Source organism: Vombatus ursinus, unplaced genomic scaffold, assembly GCF_900497805.2.
Source record: "Vombatus ursinus unplaced genomic scaffold, bare-nosed wombat genome assembly UNPS02015398.1, whole genome shotgun sequence".
Taxonomy (NCBI): domain Eukaryota; kingdom Metazoa; phylum Chordata; class Mammalia; order Diprotodontia; family Vombatidae; genus Vombatus; species Vombatus ursinus.
The window spans coordinates 3709763-3736787 of record NW_020955176.1 but is presented as its reverse complement, the minus strand read 5'-3'; the positions used below and the strand labels follow the sequence as shown (position 1 = coordinate 3736787).

At 41.8% G+C, this 27025-nt stretch overlaps 1 protein-coding gene across 1 annotated transcript in view; it reads right to left on the bottom strand.

The window, feature by feature from the left end:
• The window catches only part of BTG4 (BTG anti-proliferation factor 4), a 143380-nt gene that overhangs the window by 48482 nt on the left and 67873 nt on the right, over positions 1-27025 (bottom strand). The window contains exons 5-6 of the mRNA XM_027847316.1: positions 16233-16472; positions 13895-14014 (exon numbers count right to left, since the gene is read on the bottom strand). Coding sequence (XP_027703117.1) covers positions 13898-14014; positions 16233-16472 — 357 coding nt within the window. The 3' untranslated portion in view covers positions 13895-13897. The remainder of the gene's footprint in view (positions 1-13894; positions 14015-16232; positions 16473-27025) is intronic.

The window sequence follows — 27025 nt, the reverse complement described above, 5'->3', positions numbered from 1 at the left end:
GATTGCCTGCTCCACTACCCTGCGGTTCAGGATCTCCCCCTAGTATGCTGAGGTGGGGCTTTCCTCTAGCTTGCTGGGATACCCCTTGTTCTGTACTGCTCCCCCTTCCCCAGAGCAAGAGGGGTCTTTCCCATTAATCCCCCAAGCTTCCTGGGCTATAAGACTGCTGCACCCCATCTTTCTGCTGGTTCAACTGTTCCAGATTTTTCCTAGGGCATATTTTCTGGGCTTTCAGAGGTCAATAAGGGAAGGTGAGAGTGACATACTTCTTACTCCACCATCTTGGCTTCCAGAAGCCTATTTCAGTCTTTCAACACCTCTATACCTCTGCCCACCCCTAGATCCAAAGAAGGGACATCATTTTGTATATATTCTGCAGATACTTATATATGCACATCTTATTTCCCCTATAGAATGTAAGCTCTTTGAGTGTGTGGACAGTTTCTTTTTTGCCTTTGAATCTCCAGTGCCAGGCACTAGTAGGTACTTAATGCTTGTTGATTGATTGCTTGACAAAGAGAGTTCTGAGGTCTTCTAGCCAATGGAAGACAGCAAGTCTCACCTGACCCTAAAATCTTTCTTTGGGGAGAGAAAAACAGGCTGATAAATCACCCACCTCCACCAGAAATAAAAATAAGGGAACACACTAAAAATACAGTATCCATTTCCCTTAAAGTCACAACACAGCAATAACAGGTAGCAAGGGAATGGCTCAACTGCCCAAGGATCCCTTTTCCCTCTCCAGCCCAAGTCAAAGGTTCTCTTCATGGAAAAGGGGAGAACCTAGGGCTTATCCTATTTCAGAGGCTATCTTCCCAGTTGGGGGCATCTGAAACTTGAAATCATAAGTTTAGATAAAGAAGGGAACATAGAGATTTTGTAGTCCCCACCTTTTCAATTTGCAGATGAGGAAACAGACAGTAAGAGACAAAATGACTTACCAAAGTCGCATAGACTTGTCCAAAGTCTGCTTCACCAGAAGTAGAGCTGGGATTTGAACCCAGGTCCTCTGATTTAAAATCTAGTGGTCTTTCTGCTTTACCAAGGAAAGAGTCAGGACACAAACACAAGTCTCCTGACTAACCCTGTACAACTGCTACTGTGCAGGCTGGATGGGGCTAGCAGATCTTCCTCATATATCAAATAGCATAAAGAACATAGAATCTACATGGGATAAAGTTGACATAGTGTGGCAAGGTTAGTTTATGCAATAGAGATGATTAGAGGCTCAGACTAGGGCCTTCTCTTCTGGTAGAACCAAATCAATTTTGGATATATATTAAAGAGAAAATGGCCTGCACACTTTATTGTATCTAAGACTTTTTTTATCCTTTTCTCCAGAATCTGACTAGAATCAAATTCGATATTGTATTGCTACAAATTTGAAGTAAAGGAGCATGATTCAAATCCTGTGTCCACTACATACTACCTGTATGACTTTAGGCAGTAGGATAGAATACTGGACTTGGAGTTTAAAAGACCAAAGTTTAAATCCTGTTTCAGACACTTAACTTGGCTGTGTGACCCTGGGCAAGTCCCTTAACCTTAGTCTCCTTACCTGTAAAATGAGGATAATAACACCTAACCTCACTGAGATTTTGTAAGGATCAAATAAGATAATGTATACAAAGTGCTTTGCAAACATTGAAGAGCTATATAAATACTAGCTATTATTATTTTCTCTGTGCCTCAGTTTTCTCATCTGTAAAAATAAGATGGCTAGAAAAGATGATCTCTGAAGTCCCTTACAGCACTAAACCTATTGGTCTTAGGACCCCTTATCCTGAATACCACTATCCTAAGAGGTTACAGATACAATCTTCTTCAGTACCAGATCTCAAACTAAAAGCATTCATTCTCAAAACAATTTGGGACTGGTTAGAAAATAGAGATTGATCAGTGGAGCAGATTAGGTATATAACATGCAAAAGTAAAAGTATTAAGTGTCCTAATATTCAATAAACACAAAGACCCCAGCTGCTGGGATGAGACAAAAGAAGTGTGCATGACCAAGATATAAAAGGTCACAGCATAAACAAATTAGAGAAACATGGGAAAAAATATCTATCAGATCTATGAATAGAGAAAAGTTCATGACCAAACAAGGGATAACCGAATAAAGATGATAAAATAGATGGAAGTTTTATTAATATAAAATTTAAAAGTTCTTGCACAAACAAATCCAACAAAGCTAAGCTTGATGGGGAAACAACTAGAGAAAGGAATCTTTGATGCAAGTTTCTCTCATAAAGGTCTCATTTCTAAGATATATAAGGAACTAATTCAGATCTATAAGAATAAAACCCATTCCCTAATTGATAAATGGTATAAGGATAAGAACAAGCAGTCCTCAAGGGAAGAAACCCAGGCTATCTATAGCCATGTGGAAAAAAAAATTGGTCTGAATCACTACTTATTAAAGAAATGTAAATTAAAGTAATTCTGAGATTCCACCTTATACCCAACAGATTGGCAAAGGGGACAAAAAAGGAAAATGATAATTATTGGAGAGGTTTCTGAAAAACAGGCACATTGGTGCACCGTTGGTGGACAGGTGAATAGGGGCAACAAGTCTGGAAAGCACTTTGGAATTTATTAAGCCATTACTACAGGCACTGTGCTAAATACTGGGAATACAAACACAAGCAAAATGAAAGACCATCCTTGCCCTCAAGGTTGTTTTGATTTGCATTTCTCTTATTATTAATGATTTAGAGCATTCTTTCATATGGCTGTTAATAGTTTGGAATGCTTCTTTTGAGAACTGTTTGTTCATCTCCTTTGAGGTCACTATTTTCTCAAGAAGAGCCCTCAGCATCAAGACCTCCCTCCATGTTACCCTTCTGTCAGAATAGATTCTTGTTACCAGCTTCCCTCTCTGTAGGCTAGACTGAGGGATGTGCTAGAGTCAGTTGTTAAATTTTCAGTGTCACTCAGTCAATAAACTTACTGAGAGTCTCTCTGTGCCTGGCATTGTGCTACGCTCTGGAATAAAAGACTGTCCCTGCTCTCAAGGAGTTCACTATTAAATGGGGGAGACAATATGCAAATAGCTATGTCCAAACAATATATATATATATGTGTGTATATATATATATACATATATATATACACACACACATATATACATAAAATAAATTATAGATAAGCAACAAAAGGAAAATAATAGAATTATAGGAGGTGGAATTTTAACTAGGACTTCAAGGAAGCCCAGAAAGCCAAGGGAAAGAGGTGAGTAGGACAAAAATTCCAGGCATGGGGGACAAGTGAAGTGACTTGTTTCAGGAACAGCAAGGAGGTCAGTGTCACTGGATCATGGGGAAAGGGGGGAAGGTGTAAGAAGTGTGAGCATTTACACACCTTGGAAATCAGTAAATGCTACAAATCTGGACTTGGTCTAATGTTTTGTTGATTGTCTAGACTTAAAATGTAATAATGTAAATTAAGCTTTAAAGTGTGTCTTGGGCACATCCCCTTCCCCCCATCCCCTTTCCCCCACCCCCCACCCCTGATAGCCAGTTGCTAAACATTTACCAGCACACTCCTGGGTGTACTCCACCCAATGTCCGCATTCCTAGCTTAAGCCCACTGGCAAGGTTTGCAATTTTGTATCCAATCTTCAGCCAATTTTCCTAGATCATTTACCTTTAGCACCTTCCTTCCCTCCTCCTTCCCATTAAGGTCCACATGAACTTCAGCAAAGTAGGGAACAAATTCAACAATACCAGTCACCCCTAAGGACCCTCAAAGTTCACAAATCTCTACCCCACCCCCAGCCCTATCGCAATGGAACTTTGTTCAGACTAGAATAGCCTCCCTTTGCTGAGAGAGATAGAGAGACAGAGACACAGAGAGAGAAAGAGGCAGAGAGACAGAGACAGAGACAGAGAGTGACAGAGAGAGAAATGCTATTCATGGAGTAAACTGGAGTTTATAACCCCAAAAGGTGCTCCTTTCTCTTCTCATTGTCCAGGCCATGGTATCCAGTACCACCCTTTTCCCCAACCCCAGTTGGAGCTGCTGAAACAAGTCACACCATCCCTGCTTCTAAGGACACTGCTGCGCTTTAATTTTAGTGGCATCTGGAGTTCCCTAAGTCAAGGGCTCAGGTTCACATATTTTAGAAGCAGTTTGGTGCACTTGGGACTCATACCTCTGCCTCACATCCCTAGATGGCTTGGATCTGGCTACTTCTCTACCCCTCCAGCTCACATCTAAGGGATTATATAGGAAGTGAATTGTGGTCAGTGTTTAGGGCCTGCCCCTTCTTCCCCTCAACCCCTGGTATTGAGATCTTAGGAGTAGAAGTGCAGCAGCAGAACTCCACCTGCTGACACTTGCCAAGATGACAGGCTCAGTGAGGACCAAGCTCCTGAAGCCAGTGTCTTCAGATGTCCCTCTCTGATAAGTCACTGTTCTGTAAAATTAGAAACAGAAAACTCTCCCCATCACCAAGGGCAGTCTTATCAAGCAGATCTTGGAGAGGACAGAAGGCTATGTACTGCTGCCATAGTTTCCCCCAAACAAAGCTGAGAACCCAAACTTGAAAGGACAATAAAAATCCCTGACACGAACCAGACTGATTAGACATGTCCCAGACTCCCATCAAACTGACCATCCTTTGAGTGTCTGGTGATTTTGGTTAGAAATCCACCATTGACCTGAAAGTAACCTAAAGAGAGGGCTAATTGTGCTCAGAGCCTTCTGGTACAATGGAAAGGATGCTGGTTCTAGATTCAAAGGGTGTGGGTTCAAACACCAGCTATGCCTCCTGCTACCTCTGTGACTTTGGATTAGTCACCTACCTCCTTGGGCTTCATCTATAAAACAAGGAGGCTGGACTATATGACCTCTCAAACCCCTTCGAGCTCTCTATGAGCCTATGATAAATTATTCCCCAGTGCTATCAGGATAGCCTAGACTCCAGTGCCACCAAGTCACTCAGAAATAACAGTAATAATAATCCCTAACATTTTTATAATAGTAGTCTGTGCTGTTCAAAGTGGGTTCATTCTTTGTTTTTTTGGACCCTAAAAAGAACCCTAGATCATTTTAGCTGTCATTGGAGAACACATAGTCCAACTCTGTAATAGAGATCTTTTATTCCCATTTGACAGATAAGAAAACTAAGGTACATAGAGATTAAGCAATTTATTCAAAAACAGAGAGAAGGGCCTTCTGAGCTACTATAACTAGTTTCTTCAAAGATGTGAGCTACCTTCAAGCAATTTTTGCCTGCAAGAACCATAAATACTAATTTATTCACACTTGGAAGAGTTAAACTACTATAGCATAAATGAATGCTAATTAGATCAATAGCCATTCATCACCATTAAAAAAATGATAAGGTAGCATGGCTATTAATATGCCAATGCTACAGATAAGGGTGAAAGATTTACCAGACCACCAACGCCCATCAGAGGGCAAACGATGGCCTATCTGGGTCTTGGGAGGTGGGGCGGGGCAGAGTGAAAGTCATTGTTCATTGTCTCACTGTTCCCTAGGCAGGAGATCATGAAGAAAGGCAAACCTAAAGCCTTGCTAATTCAATGTTAGGACAATTTGAAGGAAAGGTTGTAAAAGGAATCATGTAGAATTGGGCTGGTGCCTTAGCAACATCTCCTCAGAGCCCAATACCTGCCTTTTTTTCACCCTGTGTCTTTTTGAGAGTTCTTCAGAAGCAGTGAATCCTCCAAAAGCTCCATCTTCTGATCCAGGAGACTCAGTCCCACAAATAATCAAGTGACATGTAGACTGGAACTAAGTATGACAAACCATTAGAGACCAGAGCTGTGAATTCAGGCTTCTGTCCTGACACCAATTTTTTGGGCCCTCCAGAAATTGAATTACTGTTTCACTTCAGTTTTCTCCTCTAGCTTTTTTTTTTTTTTGAAAGGGAAAGTCCAAATTTTTTTTTTCAGCAACTTCTTTGTAACTTAATAGTCAAAGAGATTTCCCTAGGATATTAAGAAGTGACTTGCCTATGGTCATATAGACAGTATTTGTCAGGAGCATGAACTGAGTTCACATCTTCTTGACTATCCCTCTATTATGCCATATTGCTTCTCTGTCCCTCTAATTAGTGAAGAAAATACCACTCATTTCTCAAGATTAAGGAAGCCCAAAGTGGAAACTGTGCTGATCATAGATGCCAAGTGTGCCCACTTAAAAGTCACTTCCTAGACAGTACCTTTCAATCAACCTTGCTCCTTCCACTACTCTCAGAGGGATCCTACATCCTGCAGGCTGGAGCTGTCCCAGAAACAGACAGGCCTAAACAGGCCTAAGGAAGCCAGTCTCACAGCTTGGGTTAGAAAGTTGGCTCCTCCTCAGAATTTACCCAAAGTGCATGTGCCCTAAGGGACCTTGACCCCCAAGGGACTGTGACCTCTAGAAACTCACAGTGGACAATGGGAATGAGTGAAGTTTGTCACTGGGGTTTGCAACTATCCTCAGAAACCTCATACAGGCAATCCCATCAGAGATATACTCCAGAGACCCATGAAATAGATAAGGAATCTTAGCTTCACAAGGAAGGCACTCTCCCCATCCATACTGAAAAGCATCTCCAGTGGAAGCGATTCTCCACAATGAAGGAAGGGCAGTGAACTGCTCATCTCTTCCGTCTATGTGAGGAGCACTGCCTGATCTCTCAATGCCATTATGCAAAACACAACCACCCTGAGCTAACAAGTCATTCATTATCCAACAGTCAATCCTCCACTGTCCTCTAGCCCAGGATACCTGCTGAAAGGGACCACTTTACTTCAGATTTCTGGAGAAAGGTAGCAACATCCTAGACCTCTCTGTGGCATGAAGTGGGCAAAACAACATCAGAGTCATCAGAAAATCTACTAGTATAATTGTCCAAATAATTGTCACTGTTTCAATAGCACAGATATCACAACTCTGATCACTGCTCTCAAAAGACCACACTTATCAAACCAAAGCAATATGCACCTTACACGACATAAAACAACAGATAAAGAAAAAGGATTTTTAAAAAATAAATATTCTTTGTCAGTTAATCCATCCTTTGTAACTGTCAGGCTTCAGAAGGCTGGCAGCCAGCCCATCAGATAACAATGCAGCTGTGACCTGAGAAACGTGAGAAGGAGAGCGGATTAATGAAGATGAAAAACATGTTTGGTAACTGTGTCCAAGAGAAGGTCCAGGGCAGCCCCTGGACTGGTGCTCTTCGAGGGATAAGGTCCCCAATACCACAAGTGCTACCAGGAATTACAGCTACTCCTCAGGGGAGAAAGCCAGATATGAAGGCCCTGACTTCTATCAGTCTATTTCTCTGACATGAACTCCCTAGGAATTCATCAAGCATAACTCACATTAATATGGAATTTTAAGGTTTATAAGGTATTTTATATAAATGACCTCACTCAATCCTTATCAACCTGGGAGGTAAATGCTTTTATAATTCTCATTTAAGAGGAAACTGAGCCTCTTAAGTGATTTGTCATGGTTGCACAACTAGTAAGTGGCTCTGGTAGGATTTGAATTCAGGTCTCTCATACTGCAGCTCCAACACTCTCTCCTTTACTCTATGATGCTTCTCTCTGAGCCTCTTGGAGCGCACCAAGTAGGAAAGTCACCCAAGACAGTGTTGAGGGAGCTGAGGTATACACAGATCCTCTTAACAGGGTTTCCTGGAAGTATGATCTCTTGATGTGGTATCTCCGAATGCCACTGAGATACTTCCCAAGCAATTTACTCCCTTGTCCTTCAGTTCTTCAATGAGCAATGTCATCAAAGACTGGGGACAAGAAATGGTCTATAGGGAAGAGGTAATGAGTGAAAAGGAAATTGTGTTCTGGATAAAAACTAACAAACATCAAAAAAATGTGGGCTAAGGGGAGACCCTACAGTCTGATCAGGGTGCTTGAGGTGGCTAAGATTTCTAGGCCTCTAATTCTTAGACCTATAGCATCCATTAGTCCATTTAGTCCTCTTCCCGCCTTAAGGATGAATCCTTATCACACCATCTCTAACGAGCTTCTGCCTGAAGATCTTCAGTGACAGCAGACTCACTACTTCCTGAGGCAGCCCATTCCACTTACGGATGGCTCCAATTTGTAGGAAGTTTTTTCTCAGCTGTGGTAAGTTACTCTTGCTCATTGATGACCTTCTATCATCAATTACACATAAGGAATCTTGAGGAAGGGGAAAGTTCAGGGTTTTACCGAGCTTGTAGGAAAGGTCCCTCTAAGGATTGATAGTCAAGTCCTTAACATCTAGAAAGGCCAAGAAAAGTTCCATGTTAGTCCAGATGCCTACCTACCCATGAAGATCTGATTACTCATTTCAAGAAAAACATTATGAAGCCAGAGGCAGTTCATAAATAGTTACCAGAATTAGCAAGGGGATAAAAGGGACTCTACACAAAGGTAGATTTTTTTAAATTAGGAGGCTTCTGTTTAGAAAGATGAAGCCTGAGATAAAAAGGCAGAATGGCATAATGGATAGGGAACTGAAATTGGAATCAGGAAGGCCTGGGTTCAAATGCCATCTCAGAAACTTACTAGTTGTGTCACTCTGAGCAAATCACTTATCCTTTCTGTGCCTCAGTTTTCACATCTGCAAAATGGAGGGCAGGAGTAGACTTGCTGGCATCTCGGATGCCTTCTAGCTCTAAATCTGCCATCCTGAAGATCATGAAGGGACAACTAGAATGATCCTGGATCTGGTCATTAAATATCAGAATAGGAGGATGAGACAGCACTCTTTTATCATTAAAAGGGGCTTTAGGATAAATAAAAGGAATTACTAATTTTGCCATTGGGGTTGGTAAATTTCTAGACCTTGTTAACTATAGCAGGTGAAACAGACCAAAACGATACATTATTTCAGGAAGGTTTGAGATACATTTACAGGTGGTGAATTGATAATGGATTATTAAACAAGGAATGTCAAGATGCTTAACATTCTTTTAGGATCTTTTTAGGACAGCATCTTTTAGGACAACATCACAAAGGACAGCTACTGTAATTTTGACAGAAGCTAGATTGGATTCAGTATAGTAATTCTGATGGCCCTTGTGTATTGAATCACCATGCTGGCAAAGCATGATCAGGGAAATGGTGTCTACCTGATAAAAGCAATGTTACTATTAAACTAGATCAGGAGGAGACTGATGGTTCATGAACACCGGTGTAAAGATATTTGGGCTGGGCAGTCAGTCAGTCAATAAGCATTTATTAAGTACTTACTATGTGCCAGGCCAAAACAAAAACCAACAGTCTCTGCCCTTAGGGAGCTTACATTCTAAAGGGGGAAAGAGAGATAACATGTAAATAACTAGATAAATGCAATACCTCTACAGAGTAAATAGAAGGTAAGCTGAGAGAGAAAGGTACTAGCAGTTGGGGGTACCAGGAAAGGCCTCTTGCAGAAGATGAGATCTGAGCTGAATCTTGAAGGAAGTTATCAAAATTAAGAGACAGTGACTCTGGAATCCAACAGACCAATTTGAAAGCAATGGGAAATGCTAAAATTAAAGATGGAGAGAGATTTCCTCTTGAAGTCAAGGACATAAGAAGCTGTGAAATTTATCCTCAATCATTCGATCAAAAAGCATCAATTATGTGCTCACTGTGTTCCAGACACTGTGCCCAGCACTTGGGATACAAAGAAATAGCATGAACAATTCCTGCCCTGAAAGAGATTACATTTTTAACAAGGGAAAGAAACAACAACATATCCTAATGGATGTTTTATTATGGTGTACATTGATGGAGACTTTATCATCTTATCAACGACCCTGAGGAACAAGAGCTTTGGTTTGGTGCAGGAGTTTGCATGAGCTCATGTTTCTTCAGAGAATGAAATAAAAGGAAGCAATAATGTTAAGATTTTTGAGAACTTTATCTGACAATACCAGGTATTTGACCACAGGCTAGTCACTTAACTTCTCAGTGTCCCAGGCAATTCTCTAAGGTGATAATTTGCAGAATAGATAGCAACTTTTATTGATAGAGGAGGTAGTCACAAGAAGAGTTCACTATAGAAATCATAGCTCTGATCCAAAAACAAAACCAAATCATGACAACAAAAGAACTAAAAAGAAGGAACGTATGGCATAGTAGATGGACAGCTGGCTTCAAAGCCAATAAGACCAGGTTCAAGTCCTGCCTCTGACACACTGGCCGTATGACCCTAGGCCAGTCACTTACCTTCTCAATACTCTAGGAAACAAATACTCTGAGAGAAAGAGCACAGGAGAAGGTGCTCACCTCATCAATAGCTTTCCTCGTTGGGAGTTCCCTATCCCAATGAAATCATAGGAACATTTTCATTTCTTATCCTTAAATAAAATAAATCATGTAAACCAAAATGAAAACTTCCCCTTCCTAATCCACATGTGAGTTTTATATAAGACTGCAAGAAAAAGTACAAGATGGTTAGAAAATAGCAGGTCATGCTTGGGTTGTCCAAAGTTGAAACTATCAAGGTATATGACAGGACCAAGGAAACCAGGCCTTGGTATCAAATGTTGAAACAATTGATAACTCAGGCAGGCCTGCCACTGGATCCAGGACTCTCATCTAGCAATGAAACAGAGTACAACATCTGCTTTCCTGATCTCTCCTCCCCCTCTCCCACTACTACAAGACTGAGGATACAGTGATTAAATCACATGGTTTGGACCAAGGTACATAGGGAAATCTTCACTAATGCATTAGACAAATAAGTTGATGATAGAACTACCAAAGGGTCATAAACAATTGAAACTGCTTTTCTAATTCAATAATGATGATGATGACGACGATGATGATGATGATGATGATGACAATGATGGTTCACATTTGTTACAGGGCTTTGCAGTTTACAAAGTACTTTCCTCACAACAGTTATTTGGGGTAGGTAAAGCAAGAATTAATATCTCTGTTTCACAGATGAGAAAACTGAGGCTCACAAAGATTAAATGATTTGCTCAAGTTCACATGGTCAGTATATGTTCTGAGACTTGAACCAAGACTTTCCATTATATGTATTATTGAAAAAATTCCCTCCCAGAGAGGCCCATTTTCTCATGTTAAGTCCTGCCCAGTAAAACCAGAGAAGGTGAATAGTCCAGAAATCAAGTAATATAAGAAATAGTTGAAGAAGCTAAGGATAGTTTTCATGGCAAAGAAAAACTTGGGGAAGGGGCTAATGTCTGAGACATGAAATGTGATATCATGGAAAGAGAAACTACATTGTAGTCAAGGATTTGGGTTGGAACTTTGGCTATATGCTTACTCTGCATGACCTTGGGAAAAGTCAACTTATTTCTTTGGGCCTCAGTTTCCTCATCTGTAAAATGATGCATTTGGATCAAGATGATCTCCAAGGTCCTTTCCAACTCTAGACCTTATAATCTTATGACTATTCACATTTTTGAAGGGGACCATATGTTGGTCCAGAGGGGAAAATTAGCACCAGTGGGTAGAAGTTATAGGGAAGCAGGTTTCTTTTCAATATAAAAAAGAATTTTCTAATACCGAGAGTTGTGCAACAATGGAAACAGCTGCCTATCCTAGTTATTGCATTCCCTGTCACTGGGCATATTAAAGCAGAGGTTGAACGACCATCTGTCTGGTATGACATAGAAGGGATTTTCCCTTTGGATGGATATTTAGACTAAGTGTTTCTCTAGGCCCCTTCAAATTCAAAGTTTATATGATTCTATTACATTTCCAGAATGAATAAATGCTGAGTTTTGAAGAAGCATTAAGATCTTAATAGATGGAGAAGAGGAGAGCAGTCATTACTGGTGAATGTAATGACATGGGCAAAAACACAGAGATTGAAAATAAGTCAAATATTCAAGGGATTCTATCATCTAGAACTAACTAAAGGATGACTATTCTGTGAGGATACCATATCTCTGAGCATTGTATACAACAAAGGCTGATCTTTCATTTATTCCTTTACTGAAAACTGAAAAGGCCAACAGTGATAACCTAATTCCCAAATCCAGTGTCTTTTTTTTTCAGATCTCATCCTACTTTACCTCTGTAACATGTGACACTGTTAAACTCCTCTTGGGTATCCTACATTCTCCTGACTCTTCTACTTCTTTAATATATTCTCTCTATCTTCTTACCATCTCCCTTAATTATCCCCAAGAACTCATCCTTGGCTCTGTTTTCTCTCTCTATGCCCTCTCCCATGATGATCTTGTTGGTTCATGTGGCTTCAGCTATCACCTCCATGTGAACCATTCACAAATTTATACACTAGCACCTCCAATTACCTACTCTATACCTCTTCTGAATATACCATCAGCATCTCAAATTCAAAAAACCTAAAACTGAACTTATTTTCCCCAGATCCTCTTTTCTGCCTTCCTTGTCTCTGTCAATGGTACCAACAATTCAATTTCACTATTGTTGGTGGGGCTACAGGAACACAGGCACACTAAAGCAATTTTATTGACACTGTAAATTAGTCCAATCATTCTGGAAAGCAAATTGAACTATAAACAAAATATAACTAAACCATACCCTTTTGCCAAGTGATACCATTACTAGACATATATCTGAAAGAGGTCAAAGACAGAGGGAAAGGGTTCATATGTATAAAAAAAAAATTACAGCAGCTCTTTTTGTGGTGGCAAAGGACTGGGAATGAAGGGAGTACCCATCATTTGTGGGAATGGCTAAACAAATTATTATTTTGTTGTTATTTTCAGTTGTTTCAGTCATGTTCAGCTCTTTATGACATCATTTGGGGTTTTCTTGGCAAAAATGCTGGAGTGCTTTGCCATTTCCTTCTCCAATTCATTTTATACATGAGGAAACTAAGACAAACAGGGTTAAGTGACTCGCCCAAAGAGTCACACAGCTAATAAGTACCTGAGGCCAGATTTGAACTAGGGAGGAAGAGTCTTCCTGACTCCAGGACTAGCACTCTGTACCACTGTGTCATGATAAATTATAAAAAGGACTATTTCAAAGAAATTTGCAAAGACTTGCATGAACTAATGCAGAGTAAAATGAGCACAATCAGAACAATTTATATAATAACAAAAATATTGCAAAGACAAAAATTTTGAAGGGCTTAAGAACTTTACTCAATGTAGTGACCAACCACAATTCCAGACAATTGATGTTGAGGCATACTACCCATCTCCTGACAGAGGTAATAAACTCAAGATCCAGAATGAAGTATACATTTTTGGACAGAGACATACATTGTTAAACATAACTGTACTTATTTATTACAAAAGAGGGCTTCTATTAGAGGATGGTAAGAGGCGTGGTGGCTAGTGATATGATGTGAAAAAAAAAGTGTCAATAAAACATCTAAAATTTACACAAAAGAAAGAATAAGGAAGTCCAGAAAAGAACACAGACAAAGCAAATCAGCTTTTATTACTACTATGTTAAATTTAATACTTTTAAACAACTCTACATAAGAGAAGTTTATCATTTCATGTACAATCATCTTCTGCTCTTTGTATTTAAAATGCTTGTATTTAAATTCATAGTAAAGAAGAAAATTTATATTTTAAAGAAAACAAGCATTTGCTAAAGCCCCCACCAAATACAAGGCTCTGTGCTAAACCCTGAGCACACCAAGACAAAATGAAAAATAATCTTTATCCCCAAGGAGATCACATTCTACTACAACTACACAGATCATTGGACTATAGATTTAAAGCTAGAAGAAACCACAGAGGTCATTTAGTTCAGCTCCCACATTGAGGTCCACAGAGGTTAAGTGATTTACCAAAGATCTAATGGCTAGTAAGTGGCAGAGTCAAGGTTTTGTTCCAAATCCCCTAATTCCACATCTAGGTTTCTTTACAATATATTACAATGCAATAATTAGGGAAGAGAGAGAGAGCACTAATTGGGGGGATCAGGAAAGTCTTTTTATAGGAAAGAGGTAGTACCTGTTATGATGATCCTTGATGGAAAAGAGAAGGGAGTTTATTCCAAGCCTGAAGGACAGTTTTGGCAGAAGCATGGTAGTGGGAGATGGGATCCCAAGTCGAGGAAGTAAGCGAGTTTGGCTGTAATGTAAAGTTCATGAAGAGAGACAATCTAAAATACTCCCAAACACAGATATTCATAACCTATCATCCTTTGGCTAATCCTTCTTATTCATCCTTATGAGCCACCACATCCTGTCAACTCTACCACCTATTTATCTTTCACATCTGGTCTCCCCTTAAAGTGCTATGTCTTATCTCTCCTACAGAGTAGCCCATTGACTCTGCAGCAGCGTGCCTATCTTGTCCTGCCCCATATTTTTTTGTAGATGAAGAAATTAAAAGCCAAGGTAGTTACACAACTTGCTCAGGGCCACAAAGTAAGTTAATACCTAGAGCCAGAACCAGAACTTAGGTCTCAGTTCAATGTTCTTTCTACTTCTTCTAGACAGAATCAGGAGTTTCCCAAAGGAACTAGACACATAGAAAAATCTGGACCCATTTATCCAGCCCAAACCACTGACAAAATTTTTTCAAAGTTATCTTTCTACTCACTCGTCCTGTGACTATTCCTACCTAGCTGCCATTCTAATAGCATTTTCAAACTTGAGTGTAGGATGGGAACACCTTACCTGGCAGGCCTGATGGAATGAATGGCAATCAAAGATACAGACCTCACCTGAACCTGGTCACTTTTCCCTCCAGGTTTGCTGGTGGATGGAGCAGTCTACTTTGGAGAGGTTCCCTCCAGGGAGACATAGGCCTCCCAGATATGCCCTCTTTCTGACCAACCTCAAAAGGGCAATTCCAGGAGTTTCAGAAGTTATAGAGACATACTTGGTGACAGGGGTAAATCATGGAGGTATCAGCCCCCAACAAAGGAAAGAGCAAAAGGTCTCCTTGTTTGAACTTGAAAAAAAGTTCTCTGTCCTAAGGTATACCAGCCACTCCCAATCAAGAACTGAGGCAGGAACCTCAGAGGACGAAAAAAGCCACCTCCTTCCCTAGCTGGGCCAAGGGAAATCAAAGCTCCTACTCTGGATGCAAAGGCTGAAGCTAGGAGGATGGAGGCACCTGGGGAGACATTTTATAGGATCTTTGATCTAAATCCCTATTTGAGGTAGGAGGCTACAAAGAATTTTGGGGCAGGGAGTCTAGGGGAGAGGGGAGGATAAAGCCCCTTATTCCTACAGACAGAATGTACCTTAAACAGTGAAGAAAGTTGCTTCCCCAGTATGACACTTAAGGGTCTGTGGCAATGGGCTTGGGGCCAGGGGAGGATCACTTGGGTTTTTGTTTCCCATTTGTAAATGGAAAGAGGTGAGGAAAGGAATTCTTTGGCTGAGTAACACAATACCACTAGGTCCAGCCCACCAGGGTTGGCCATGGGAAGAGCAAACAAGCCTCCAGTCTCACACTTGTGAGTTCCTGGGCACTCATTCCTAGCTGCCACTCACTAGGGTGAAGCCATCAGTGATTGAGGTGATTGAGGCTGTAGGGAGAGGAAGGTGGCAAACTCCACAGGGAGAAGAAGAGAGAACAGACTCTTGGGACATGGTCCCACATCAGGGATCCCAAAATAAAATGTCATGGAGTATTTAAGTGAGACCCCCCCACCCTTGTCCCTCCTAGCACTGGCCAGCACTCCCTCCCCATGCCCCTCCCATCTCTATCCTAAGTTTCCTCATTGAATCAGGGTGGAGTCTACAAGTCCAGAGGTGGTTCCTTCACAACACTCCTTGTTCTGTCACAGGAACTAAGCGAGGGGCTTCCCGAGCAATGTCTGTACAGGCACAGGACACACCTATGAAAGCCAATGCCCAGTGGGTGTAAATGTAGGAGATGCCCCTCATTTTACAAGCTAGGAGGGATTACAGTTATGATTATCTCCTGTGCCCTTACCAAGCAACCATCATCACTATTATTGCTATTATTAATAATAGGGATAGGGACTAGACCTGTGCTTTCCCAGATATAAGAACTCCTAGGTGAGGAAGTTCCCTCTGTCAAGGCAGGTCAGCACCTCCTTTGCAACTTACAGCCTCAGAAATTGCCAGGGGCAATGGGAAGTTAAGAAACTTGTCAAGTGTGACACAGCCAGTGTATGCTGGGACCAGGCCTTGAAGCCCTATCTCCCAGGCTCTGAAACCACTTCCCTATCTACTATGCTACATTGCTGTCATTAGCAATATTAATAATTGATGCTTTGAACAACTGTCAGCCCAGTTTTTTTCAAACCTGAGCCCAGAATAAGAGTCTCTCACCTGGCAGGGCTGATGGGATGAGGCACAGAACTCACCTGACCCTGGTAACTTCCTGATGGCCAGCCCAGGACGCTGGTAAAAGGAGTGGCTGCAGGGGCAGGTGCTCCCTTGTCCGCCCTCTGTACACATGCGGGCCGCCTGGCCCGGCTGGGATCTCCCCAGCAGAGTGTTTGTTTTGCTGAGAGTTTTCCGTTGGCTCGCGTGTGGGTGTTTGTTGAATTTCTCCTGCAGATGGCAGACAGCATGCTTCCCATGGGCGGTGTGTAAAGCAGACCCTGCAGGAGAGAACAAAAGCCAAGCAGGTGAACAGCCCCGTCTGGCGGCCTCTTTTATCCAGCCCAACTTGAAGACAATATCCTTGCAAAGTTCCCTTTCAACTCCATCATCTGTGGCTCTTCCTGCCTGGCTGCTGTCCTTCCATTCTAGTTACACTCACATACATATATACACACACACACACACACATACACACTCACATACACACACACACGCGCGCACATGCACACTTTCCCCACATCCTATCACCTGACTGTTCAACACTCCCACCTTCAAAGACAAATTCATCCCTCTGATAGTCCAAAGGGGCCAGATCCCTAAAGACTATGATATTTCTGTCTTCTACACATCAAAGCCTAGAAGGTCCACCCTCATGGAGCCACCAAACAAAAAACAAAGGCTAGGGAATGGAGACAGATAATTCTTATCATCTATATGTTCAGAATTCTTCCCGAAGATTGATTTCAGCATTCTCCCTCTACTGGTCCCAGGAGCCCTACTAATGTTCCCCATACTTGTGATATTCAGAAGCAACAGAAACCTGGAAAAGAAGTTCAAACAGGAGAAAGAAGGTGAGTAGGTAGTTTTCTTATAATTTTTTTCTTCCTTTACTTGCAATCTAATTTCTAATAGACTGTCAATGGATACATGATATAATATTTTTGTGTGCTTATTTTTTTCTTGCAGAAATCAGTTTGAAAACTCATGAGAATAGATTCAATGGACACTTTCTGAGATCAATCCAGAGGAATATCTGGACTAGTTCATTGGCTAAAGCTGGTTGGGGGTTGGGGATTCCATTGGCCTCTTAACTCCCAACACTCTCAGGACCCAGAAGTTGAGACTGGGAGATGTTAATGTCAATCCCAATGCTAAGGAGCATAGAAATGGGTGAAGATTACTATGCCATAGCTGATGCTAGAGGAGAGTTCTAGGGCTCTCTTGTACAGCCATTAGTGGAGCAAGGAGAGACAGCAAACCAATGAAATGGACTCAAAAATGAGCCTCATTTTGAATGAGTTTCAGATACCCTGGCAAAGGCCCAGAAGGGAGAGAAAGAACTGGGCCCTGAGAATGTGTGTTTGTGAAAGAGGCAAATCTCTGAGGCAATGCTTCACAATGATCAATAGTCCACCTGCATCTAGAAGGATGTCTTTTACTTGTCCTCTGATCAACCACTTTCCTCTCAAGGTCACCGACATAGCAGTTGCTGACATAGAGTAGAAACTTATTAAATGTATATGGATAGAGGGACAGCTAGATGGCACTATGGATGGAGCTCCAGCCCTGTAGTCAGGAGGACTTGAGTTCAAATCTGCTCTCTGACCAGACACTTGACGACACTTACTAGCTGTGTGACCCTGGGTAAGTCACTTAACCCCAATTGCCTCACAAAAAAAAGGTATATTGAATACTAACTAGTAGAGAAGAGGACAGGCAACTAGACACTGTGGGAACATACCCAAAAGATCCAGGAGGACTTGGCTCCTTGACTGTGTCTGTCCAACAACTCTAAACCAACTCCCATCTTCGGCACTTCCCAGGAAAATAAAGAATGTCAGCATGGACAACACCTGTGACTAGGACGCGTCACAAAGGAAGTATGCTACAAAACGCCAAGATATCCACAGCACATGCCACACTGAGCTGGCACACATGGAAAAATCCCACTACACCACTAATCACCAGCTGGTGGCTTCACCAGTCACGACACACTGACCATGCAGACGTGGGATCATAAGATGAGAAGCTGGAGAAAGACGTTGGACTTCATTTGTGTCCAACAACCTCATTTTACACATGGAGAACCTGAGGCCCAGAGAGAATTCAGTGATCAGTCACACAGGCAATAAGGAAGGAAGAGCCAGGATTCAAACACAAGCCCTCTGGGTCCAAATCCCATGCTCTTCCTGCTGCCCCTCTCCATTCGAACCACCACTGCACCACTGTTAGCATCCACGTCAGCTCACTAATTGCTTCGATAGGAAGTATTCTGTTGATAACACAAACATATTTTTGAAACTTTAATGACTAGGGCCCTCTTTCCAGTGAGGGGGGCTTCCCTTCCCTGGGGGCCCTGCAACCTGGAGATGGCTGCTGACTCTTTCCTCCTTACTCACTGCTTTCCCAGCCCCTAAATTGTTGGGAAGCTCAGAGACCAGGCCCCCAACCAAGGCCTCCTGTTGATTTGCATATAATCACACACAATGCCAGGCACAACAAAGCCACTGAATGCCGTGGAGCCTTCTCAGCTGAGTTTACATTTTAATCTCCTTAATACAAAAGTTTTTGCTTTGCTTTTGACGAGTCCTTGGGCTCCTGCTAATGATGCTAAACAAATAATCATCCTTTATCCCTGATCTGAAAAGCTTTGCGGGGCTCTGGTATATTGTGCCTTGCACAGGACTCTGGTTGTTGTGGTTTACTGGGCCAGGCCTGCACCTGCAGTTTGGGTGAGATCATTCTCACTCTCCAGCAGAGTGCTTTAAAGAGGGCCTGAGTTCAGTGGAAGAGAGAGCTGCAGAGAAAGCCCTGACCAAGCTGGTAGAGGTGGCAAAGGTGTCTTGGGTACAGGAGCTCAGAAGGTCTAAAGACTGGTTTTATTATGCTTGCATCCTATATTCTGAAATAAGACCAATCCTGGGCAAAGTCTTTTTCAGACAAAGCCTGCTATCTGGCCATGTCTCCTTTATCTTCTACCTGAGATGCTGATTTTTTTTTTTACATTGAAGGAGCTGTGTTGGAATCTTGGCTTTGCCACTTACAACTGAGTGACCCTGAACAAGTCATTTAGCTTTCCTAGGGTACAGTTTCCTCCTCTGTAAAAGGAAGGGGAGGCAGACTAAACCTTTGAGATGCCTACCTAATAGATTTAAATCTATCATCATCTATTATATGCAGTTAATATGGGTTAAATGCTATCCCCAAGCCCACCTTGGGTAGTGAGACCCAGAACCCCATACTGCTCCTTTGGAGCCCAAGGGACAAATAAATGCCAGGAAACCATACTTTAGCCTGCATTCTAAGAAGGAATGGGGAGATAGAAGATACAAAATGTGTTCAAAAGGAGGGAATGAATGCTAGAGAGAGTACTTATGCTGGACTGGATATACAAATACAAAAACAAAGGCAGTCCCTGCCCACAAAGAGTTTACATTCTAATGGGAAAAATCACACTCAAAGAAAATTGGTGGCAGGGAGAGGCACACTGGTCTAGAAAGTTACTGGGGTGGTAAATGGGGCTTTAGGGGAATAGATTGACAACTGATTTCCATTCTAATATGTCCCCCTTTCCCCAGCCTCATTATGCCATATACTTTCTCTAGCATTCATTACCTCTATTCATTCAGTGGAAACTGTGAAGCAGTTTCTAAAGAAGGATCCTGGAATAGTGTACAGAGTGCTAGGCATCAAGCCAAGAAGACTTAGGTTTGAACAGGTCTAACACTTACTGGCTGTATGACCCTAGGCAAATCAGTACTAGGCTGTTGCGAAGCTCATATAAGACAATATGTATAAAGTGCTTTGTTAGCTATTATTATTACCAGAGAGTGACACACTGCCTTCCCATAGAAAGGATCACTGAGCCACCCTGATACAAGATCACTGAAACACAGCAAGCCCTCCAGGTATCCAGACACTCCTCTGCTCCCCTACTCAATTCAGCAAATGCTCACCTCTCAAATGTTCTTCACTTCAGTCCACTTTACCCTCCAACAACAGTTCAAGCCCTTGTTCCCTCTCTTCTCAGCCTAACCCACTCCTCACCCTCTCAGTCCATTCCCTGTCTTTTTCCCTCTCTCTACCCCCAACCAGTCCTCCTCACCACTTATGGATCTTTCTGTAGGTCAATATTTGATCATTTCTGTCATGCCTCACCTGAGTCAGCCCTTGCTCTTGGCCCCATGGAATAAGGAGATAAAGAAACCTGGGTAGAGACCACCACAGAAAGTGGGAATTTACCCCTTCCAAACAAAAAACCCAGAGTCTGATTCCAATGATGAATTTGAAAGTTTACCCTTGTTTACCCTGAATCAAAATTTGAAATTTGAAAGTTTACCCTGAATCAAAGTGCTGGGGCCAGAAATGAGGCATATAGCCCAGAGAGAAGGGGTTTAGGGCAAAGTGTGGTACCATACTCTCAGTTTTCTGTACCTTTCCATGCAATAAGAGATATGAGATGTAATTCGGAATGCCAGGGTCCAATGCTCCTGGGGCCCAGAGGGTGAATAGCCTAACCTTAACAGATAAAGCATCACAATTACCAGCCTACACACACTAGATCCCAGTCCCTTCCCCACTCCCATAGTGCAGACTCTACAGTCTGTATTGCAGGGAGGTAAGGATGACTGTGACCTGGCTCAATGCTCCCTGACCAACCCTTAACCTGGCCTAGTTCCTTCCTCCTTTGGCCTCTGGAACGACCTTTACTTGCCCTGAGCTGCCCGCCAGCCCTGGAGCTGTTCTTGTCAGGTTTTTGCTGATGGAAGATAAGGAGACCTGAGTAGAGGTCACTGCAGATGAAGAGATGTTGCCACAAGATATGGGGTTTTAGCACCCAAAATCTGAGATCAAGTGTTAACACTGAGCAGAATGGTTCCAGGCAACAAGTCTCTGGGGTAAAAGAGGAAAGAGAGGCATGTTTCTGTATCTCTTCTCACAAGCTATTTAGCAGTAAAAGAGTGAATCATTAGGATAAGAGGTAATTGTCATGGGGAGGCAGAGGACAGAAGAATATTCTTAAAGACTTCAAAACTTATTTTGATCCCTGTGTGTCCCCTTTGGGCTGTTTCAGGCTGGAAGTCTGGAATAAAATCTGCATATTCAGACAGGCATGAGCAAACATACCTGCCCCAACCTAGTTGTGCTTTCCTTGGCTATAAAGGGGGACTGCTGGCTGTCCAACAAAGCCACTAGCATGATTGATCTTCTGCTATCTCATATTGATCATACCAATCTCCAGTGGCCAAAAATATGTGCATTCCCAGTGTCCTAGGGAGCCAAAAGAAAAGATGGGAAGAAGGTGTTCATGCCTTCCCAACTCCAGGATAGAGGAGAAGTCAAAACTAAGGGGAAAAGGAAAGAAAAAAATGGTATGGTGAGAAAAGCACCAGGGTGGCAGCAACGAGCCAGAGTTCTAGTCCTGGCTGTACTTTTTATTGACTGATAGCTGTGTGACCTTGAGCAAATCACTTCCCTTTTTGTTGCCTTGTTTTCCTCTCCCTATAAAATGTGAAGGTTTGACTAAGTGATTGCTAAGGTCCCTTCCAGCTTTAACATCCTAATAATAAACCTGAAAATTAGCAGTAATTAATGATCTATTTAGAAAATAGAAGAGAAGACACAGCAAGGATGGTTACAGAAGGGCCTGGAATGAAGATCCAGCAGGGGAAAGAAATGGAGCCACTAGAGGATAGCAGACAGCCAGGGGTTTAAAGCACAGTCCCAGGCTTGCCCATGTAAGTCCATACTCTAGCAATCCTGTGCATGTAGCCACCACAAATGATGCTGAGGAAAGGTTGGGGAAAGGGACCTCATCTTCCCACCCACCCCATCGGGAAGTCAGAGGAATAACTAGTGCTGACTGTGTCTTAACAAAGAGGTCACCTCGGAAAGAGACTCAAAGCTATTTCTCCTCATTCGTTAGGGCTCATAGAGTGGGAGTTTTTCATGATTCAATCAACAATTTTCTTTAGCAAAGGTCCCCTCCTCCCTACCACATCAAAGGGATTACCGAGAAGTCTTTTGCTACACAGGCTCTTTAGCAACACACCAGAACACATGTGGCCCTCCCTTATACAGCCACAGTTCAGATGTCCAGCTCAATGGGAAGTACTTCAAGGAAAGACACGTCTGATGAATAAAATAATAACAAAACCCACAAGCTCAGTATCAAAGATCAGAGCATGAAAACAGAATGATGAAAATAACCAAGAAAACAAAGTCAAAAAGCATCAGAACTAAGAGGGAATCACTGGATCTGACCGAAAGTCGATCAATGAACAGTTTCAGTGGAGAGGTAAATTCAGAGGCCAAAGTAAGAAGTAAGGAATGAGGAAATGGGAGCAAAGACTCCAGTAGGTTACTGATTCAGGGTAGGTGTCTGGAGCTAGGCCTACACATTCAGACTGGCATGAGCAGAAGTATCTATCTAATATCAGCCATGCTTTCCTTGGCTACTGCTAGCTGTCCAACAAGCCACTGCCATGCTTCATTCCCTGGGTGAGACGGTAGTCTCCAGGAGCCAAAGACATGTGCATCACCAGGTTCCTGGGGAAATAAGTGTGAGGATGAAAGGAGAGAGGGCCAAGATAACATTCTTGGCCCTGTGCCGTACAACATTTTCATCAGTAATTTATAAAAGGCAGTTATCAAATCTTTGATTGACGAAGTTGGGAATGATAAATAAAACATTACCATTTGATGGAATCAAGATCCAAAAAGATCTCAAAAGACTAAAACAAAGAATTGAATCTAGTAAGATGAAATTTGATAAGGTCACAGAAGATGGAGTGCTTGATTTAGAGCTAAATACCTGAGTTCAAATCCCATTTCTAACATTTAGTAGCCATGTGACATGGGCAAGTCACATAGTCTAAGTCTCAGGTAACTCTTTAAAGGATTGACAGACTCCATCACAGGTTGCAACTTATATCAATCATCCACCAACAAAATCACAGATCCTTGACATATTTAAGCTACTAAAATTTAAAGGGGTTAGATATGAAGTCCTACGTGGGTTCCAAAATCAGCTATTTGAGCACAGCATGGAGGCACTATGGCTACACCACTTCATGTGGAAAGACCTAGGGTTTGGAGTTGTTTGTTTGTTGTTAGTGAACTCAATATCATGAGTCTATAGCAAGATACGGAAGCAAAAAGAGTTAATGTCGTGATGGTCTGTGTTAATAAACATAAAGTGTCCAGAACTAGAGAGGTTCTGTACTTTGTACACTGTACTTTACCATGATCTGGAATACTGTGATCAGCATTCTGTATGCCGCATTTGAGGAAGGACATTGACAGGCTGAATCATTTTGAGAGAGAAGTATCCAGGAAAGTGAAAAGATTAGAACTTTACAGGGAATAGTTGAAGAAACAGAATTTCTTAGAAATTGTAGTTTACTTCAAGGTTCAACTGAAGTACTCCCTTCTAAATGAGACCTTCCCTAATCCTTTCAGCTGAGAAAAGAAGAGTGAGGTGAAACATAGTTATATTTAAGTATTTTAGAAGTCACCATATGAAAGAGAGATTAGATTTGTTCTACTTGACCCCAAAGGACAAGACTTGGGTAAAAAGTGCAAAGAGACATATTTTGGACCCAGAAAAAGCTGTCCCAAAGTGAAATAGACTGCTTCAAAAGTAATGTTTCCATCACTAGAGGTTTTCTAGCAGAGGCTAGATGATGCAAAGGTTTCTGCTCAGGGACAGGTTGACCTAGACAACCTGTAAGATCACTTTCAATTCTACAATTTTATGATTTTCTGAATATATAGACGTTTATTGAGTAAAATAAGGGTCAAGCAGACTGATGCATACACAGAGCATCCTCAGAGCTAAGGAGACCATCAATGATGTCATACCAGAGGGAAATCAGGTATTTAACCTATTGGTCTACTATGGGTTAATCTATATTTTGCATTTTTCCAGATTTAGTGGGAGAAGGCAATTGCCTTCTATCTCTAGAAGTTCTGCCTAGTGGCCTGACACCATAAGGATTTTCCCAACTTGCTTAATAAAGTCATCTGACCATGCCAAGAACCATGGGACATCCTAGGCTTCTAGATTCCACTAAATTCCTTTTGCTAGCTAAACAAAGCCAGGCTTAGTTAAAAAAAAACTACCAAAATAAAGATTACTGTTGCCTAACCTGTCTGTGGAGTCTGAGCTAAAGAGGATGAAAAAAAGGAGCTAAAGCTGGTGTTTGGGGCCAGGCACACATTGGAAAGTCACTGTCACTGTGCTGCTTGCTGGAATAGGCAAGGTAGAAATTCTCTCTCTAAAGGATTGTATTCCAGAGGAAACCAATGAATACCTCAACCCCCAGTCTAAATTGAAAGGCATATCCTTATTAAGTGAAGAGTCTACTCCAGGAGTGTGGTGTGTAGTTAAATGAACCATGTTATAGTCACGGCTCTGATGCTTAGCAGTTGTCTTGGGTAAGCCTCTTAAACCTCTCTGAGCCTCAGTTTATTTATCTGTAAAAAGGGACAGTGATGCTTATAATTACTCCCTCATAAAGTTATTTTGAGTTTAGCACTTTGTGAACTGCAAATCACTGTGTAAATGTGAGCCATCAGGACCCATCATGGCCTCAGGCAGGAGCAGAAAGCAAAAAAACAGAATTTATTAAGCATTTACTATGGCCGGCACTATGCTAAGCAATGGGGATACAAACAAAAAGAAAGGGCTTCAAGAAGCTTATATTCCAAAGGAAGGAAGCAAGCAAGCAAGGAAAGAAGAGAGGAAGGGAGGGAGAAAAAAACTTGTATTGTTTGGGGTCCAGGGCTGGGGACACAGTGCAACAGTAATAATGAAAGAATAAGCATCAAGCAATTTGATTATTACATTAATAGCTGCCCCTTACCGAGCTGCCTCCCCACTCACTGAATGGAAAGCGGCAGCCAGGTTGAGTTTTAAACTATAAAGAGGAGGGATTTGGGGCCGGCCATTAGCAATGACTATGGGGATGGGAAATCTAGAAGTCTGTGGATACTCTTTCTTAAAAGACCTCACAACACGAAAGACACACAGCTGCATGGACCAGAGAGAAATTAATGACATGAACCCAGATCCAGGCTGGGAGGAGGAGTGGAGCAGAGTTTCTATAACCACTAACCACAAAATCTAATAGTAGCTTTTTTTTTCATGTATGACAGCACATCACACACCACACACACACACGCACACACACACACACACACACGGAGAAGACCAGGACCTCATGCCTCACTTCTACAAGCTCATTGTTTCCTACTGTTCCACAGTCGCATCCCTGGCTCCCTCGCCTTCTTTGTGAGCCTACATTGCCACCTAATGGCCATGTTAGGGAAGGCCTGTTCATCTGAAAGAATCTGAGAAAGGGAGGATGCTAGGAGGCTTTTACTAAAGAGTTTGCCCAGGCTGAACTCACTTCACCACACCCAGTACAGGTGGGATTGGGGAGGGGGGTGGTTATGATCAGAGAGGCATAAGTGCATGGGGATAGGGACTCTCAGGGATAGGAGAAGGGCTCCCAGTGAAGGGCTGAGCAGGAACTAGTGGCCCTGCAGGAACCTGTGTTCTGTTTCCTGATATCGTGATTTTTTCCCCCTTCCTGAACTTCTCCTCAGTGGAATTTACTTCATTTTGGTCCCATAGGGTATTAATCCTTCCCCTCAACCCCAAACACAACATCAAACAACCTTCCTCAGACATGGTTACCCATCAGCAGTTTTTTCCTTGCTGATTTCTCCATCTGAATATTCTTCTGCCCCTCAAACACATGTCCAAAATTGAACTCATCTTCCCCCACCAAAAAAAATACTAACAACAACAAAAATCCTGCCCCTCTCCTAATTTCTCTATTTCTCTTCACGACATGATAGATACTCAGGGACATAATCACAGACCATTAAATAATAAAACGCATTTATTAAGTGACTCCTTCACATAGACCACTATGCTAGGCAGTCACTGAGGGAGACACAAAGTGTAGACAAGATACAGCCTTCAAAGAGTTGTCACTCTAAGAAGGGAAATGAGGCAAAAATCCAGAAAGCCAAAACATATTTTTGAAATATTTATTTTGAATTAGGAGAGAATAACTTCCATAGAATCAGAACCAACAAAATAGGCATTATGTTGTCGTAAGTGATGCGTTTGTTGTTGTTTTAAATTCCACTTTTGTTTGAAGGGTGTTTAAAGTACTACTCCATATATATGTTGCTCCTAATTGCATTAGAGCAATATTAAACACAATATGGTCTGAACGGGAAGTCAGGAAAGACTTATTGGAGGAAATGATACTTGAATGTGTTCGGGTCTTAAAAGACATTTAGGAATTCAACAGATGAAGAAAAGAAAGGAAGATATGGTAGGTACAGGGAACACCCTAAGCTACAGGCCTAGGGAGAAAGCTTTTGAGCTAGGCTGGAGCACAGATTTTGTGGAGAAGAGTAGCTTGAGACAAAGCTGAAAGGACAGGGGAGGAGTGGACACTGGAATGTATTCCTTGTTAACTTCCATTTCTTAGAAATTGTAGTTTACTTCAAGGTTCAACTCAAGTACTCCCTTCTAAATGAGACCTTCCCTAATCCTTTCAGCTGCTAGTGTTTTCTCCTCAAATTTATTTTCTATCTGTTTCGCATATATTTGTATATGCTTATGTACCTATGTTGTGTCCCTTGGCTAAACTATAATCTCCATGAGGGTGGAAACTGTTTTCTTTTTTTTCTTTGTATCTAAGTGGAAACGCCTGTCACAATGCCTGGCACTTTCTTTATATCCTAAGTGAAAATGCCTAGCAGAATGACTGACACTTAATGAATGTTTGTTGAAACTGATTAATTG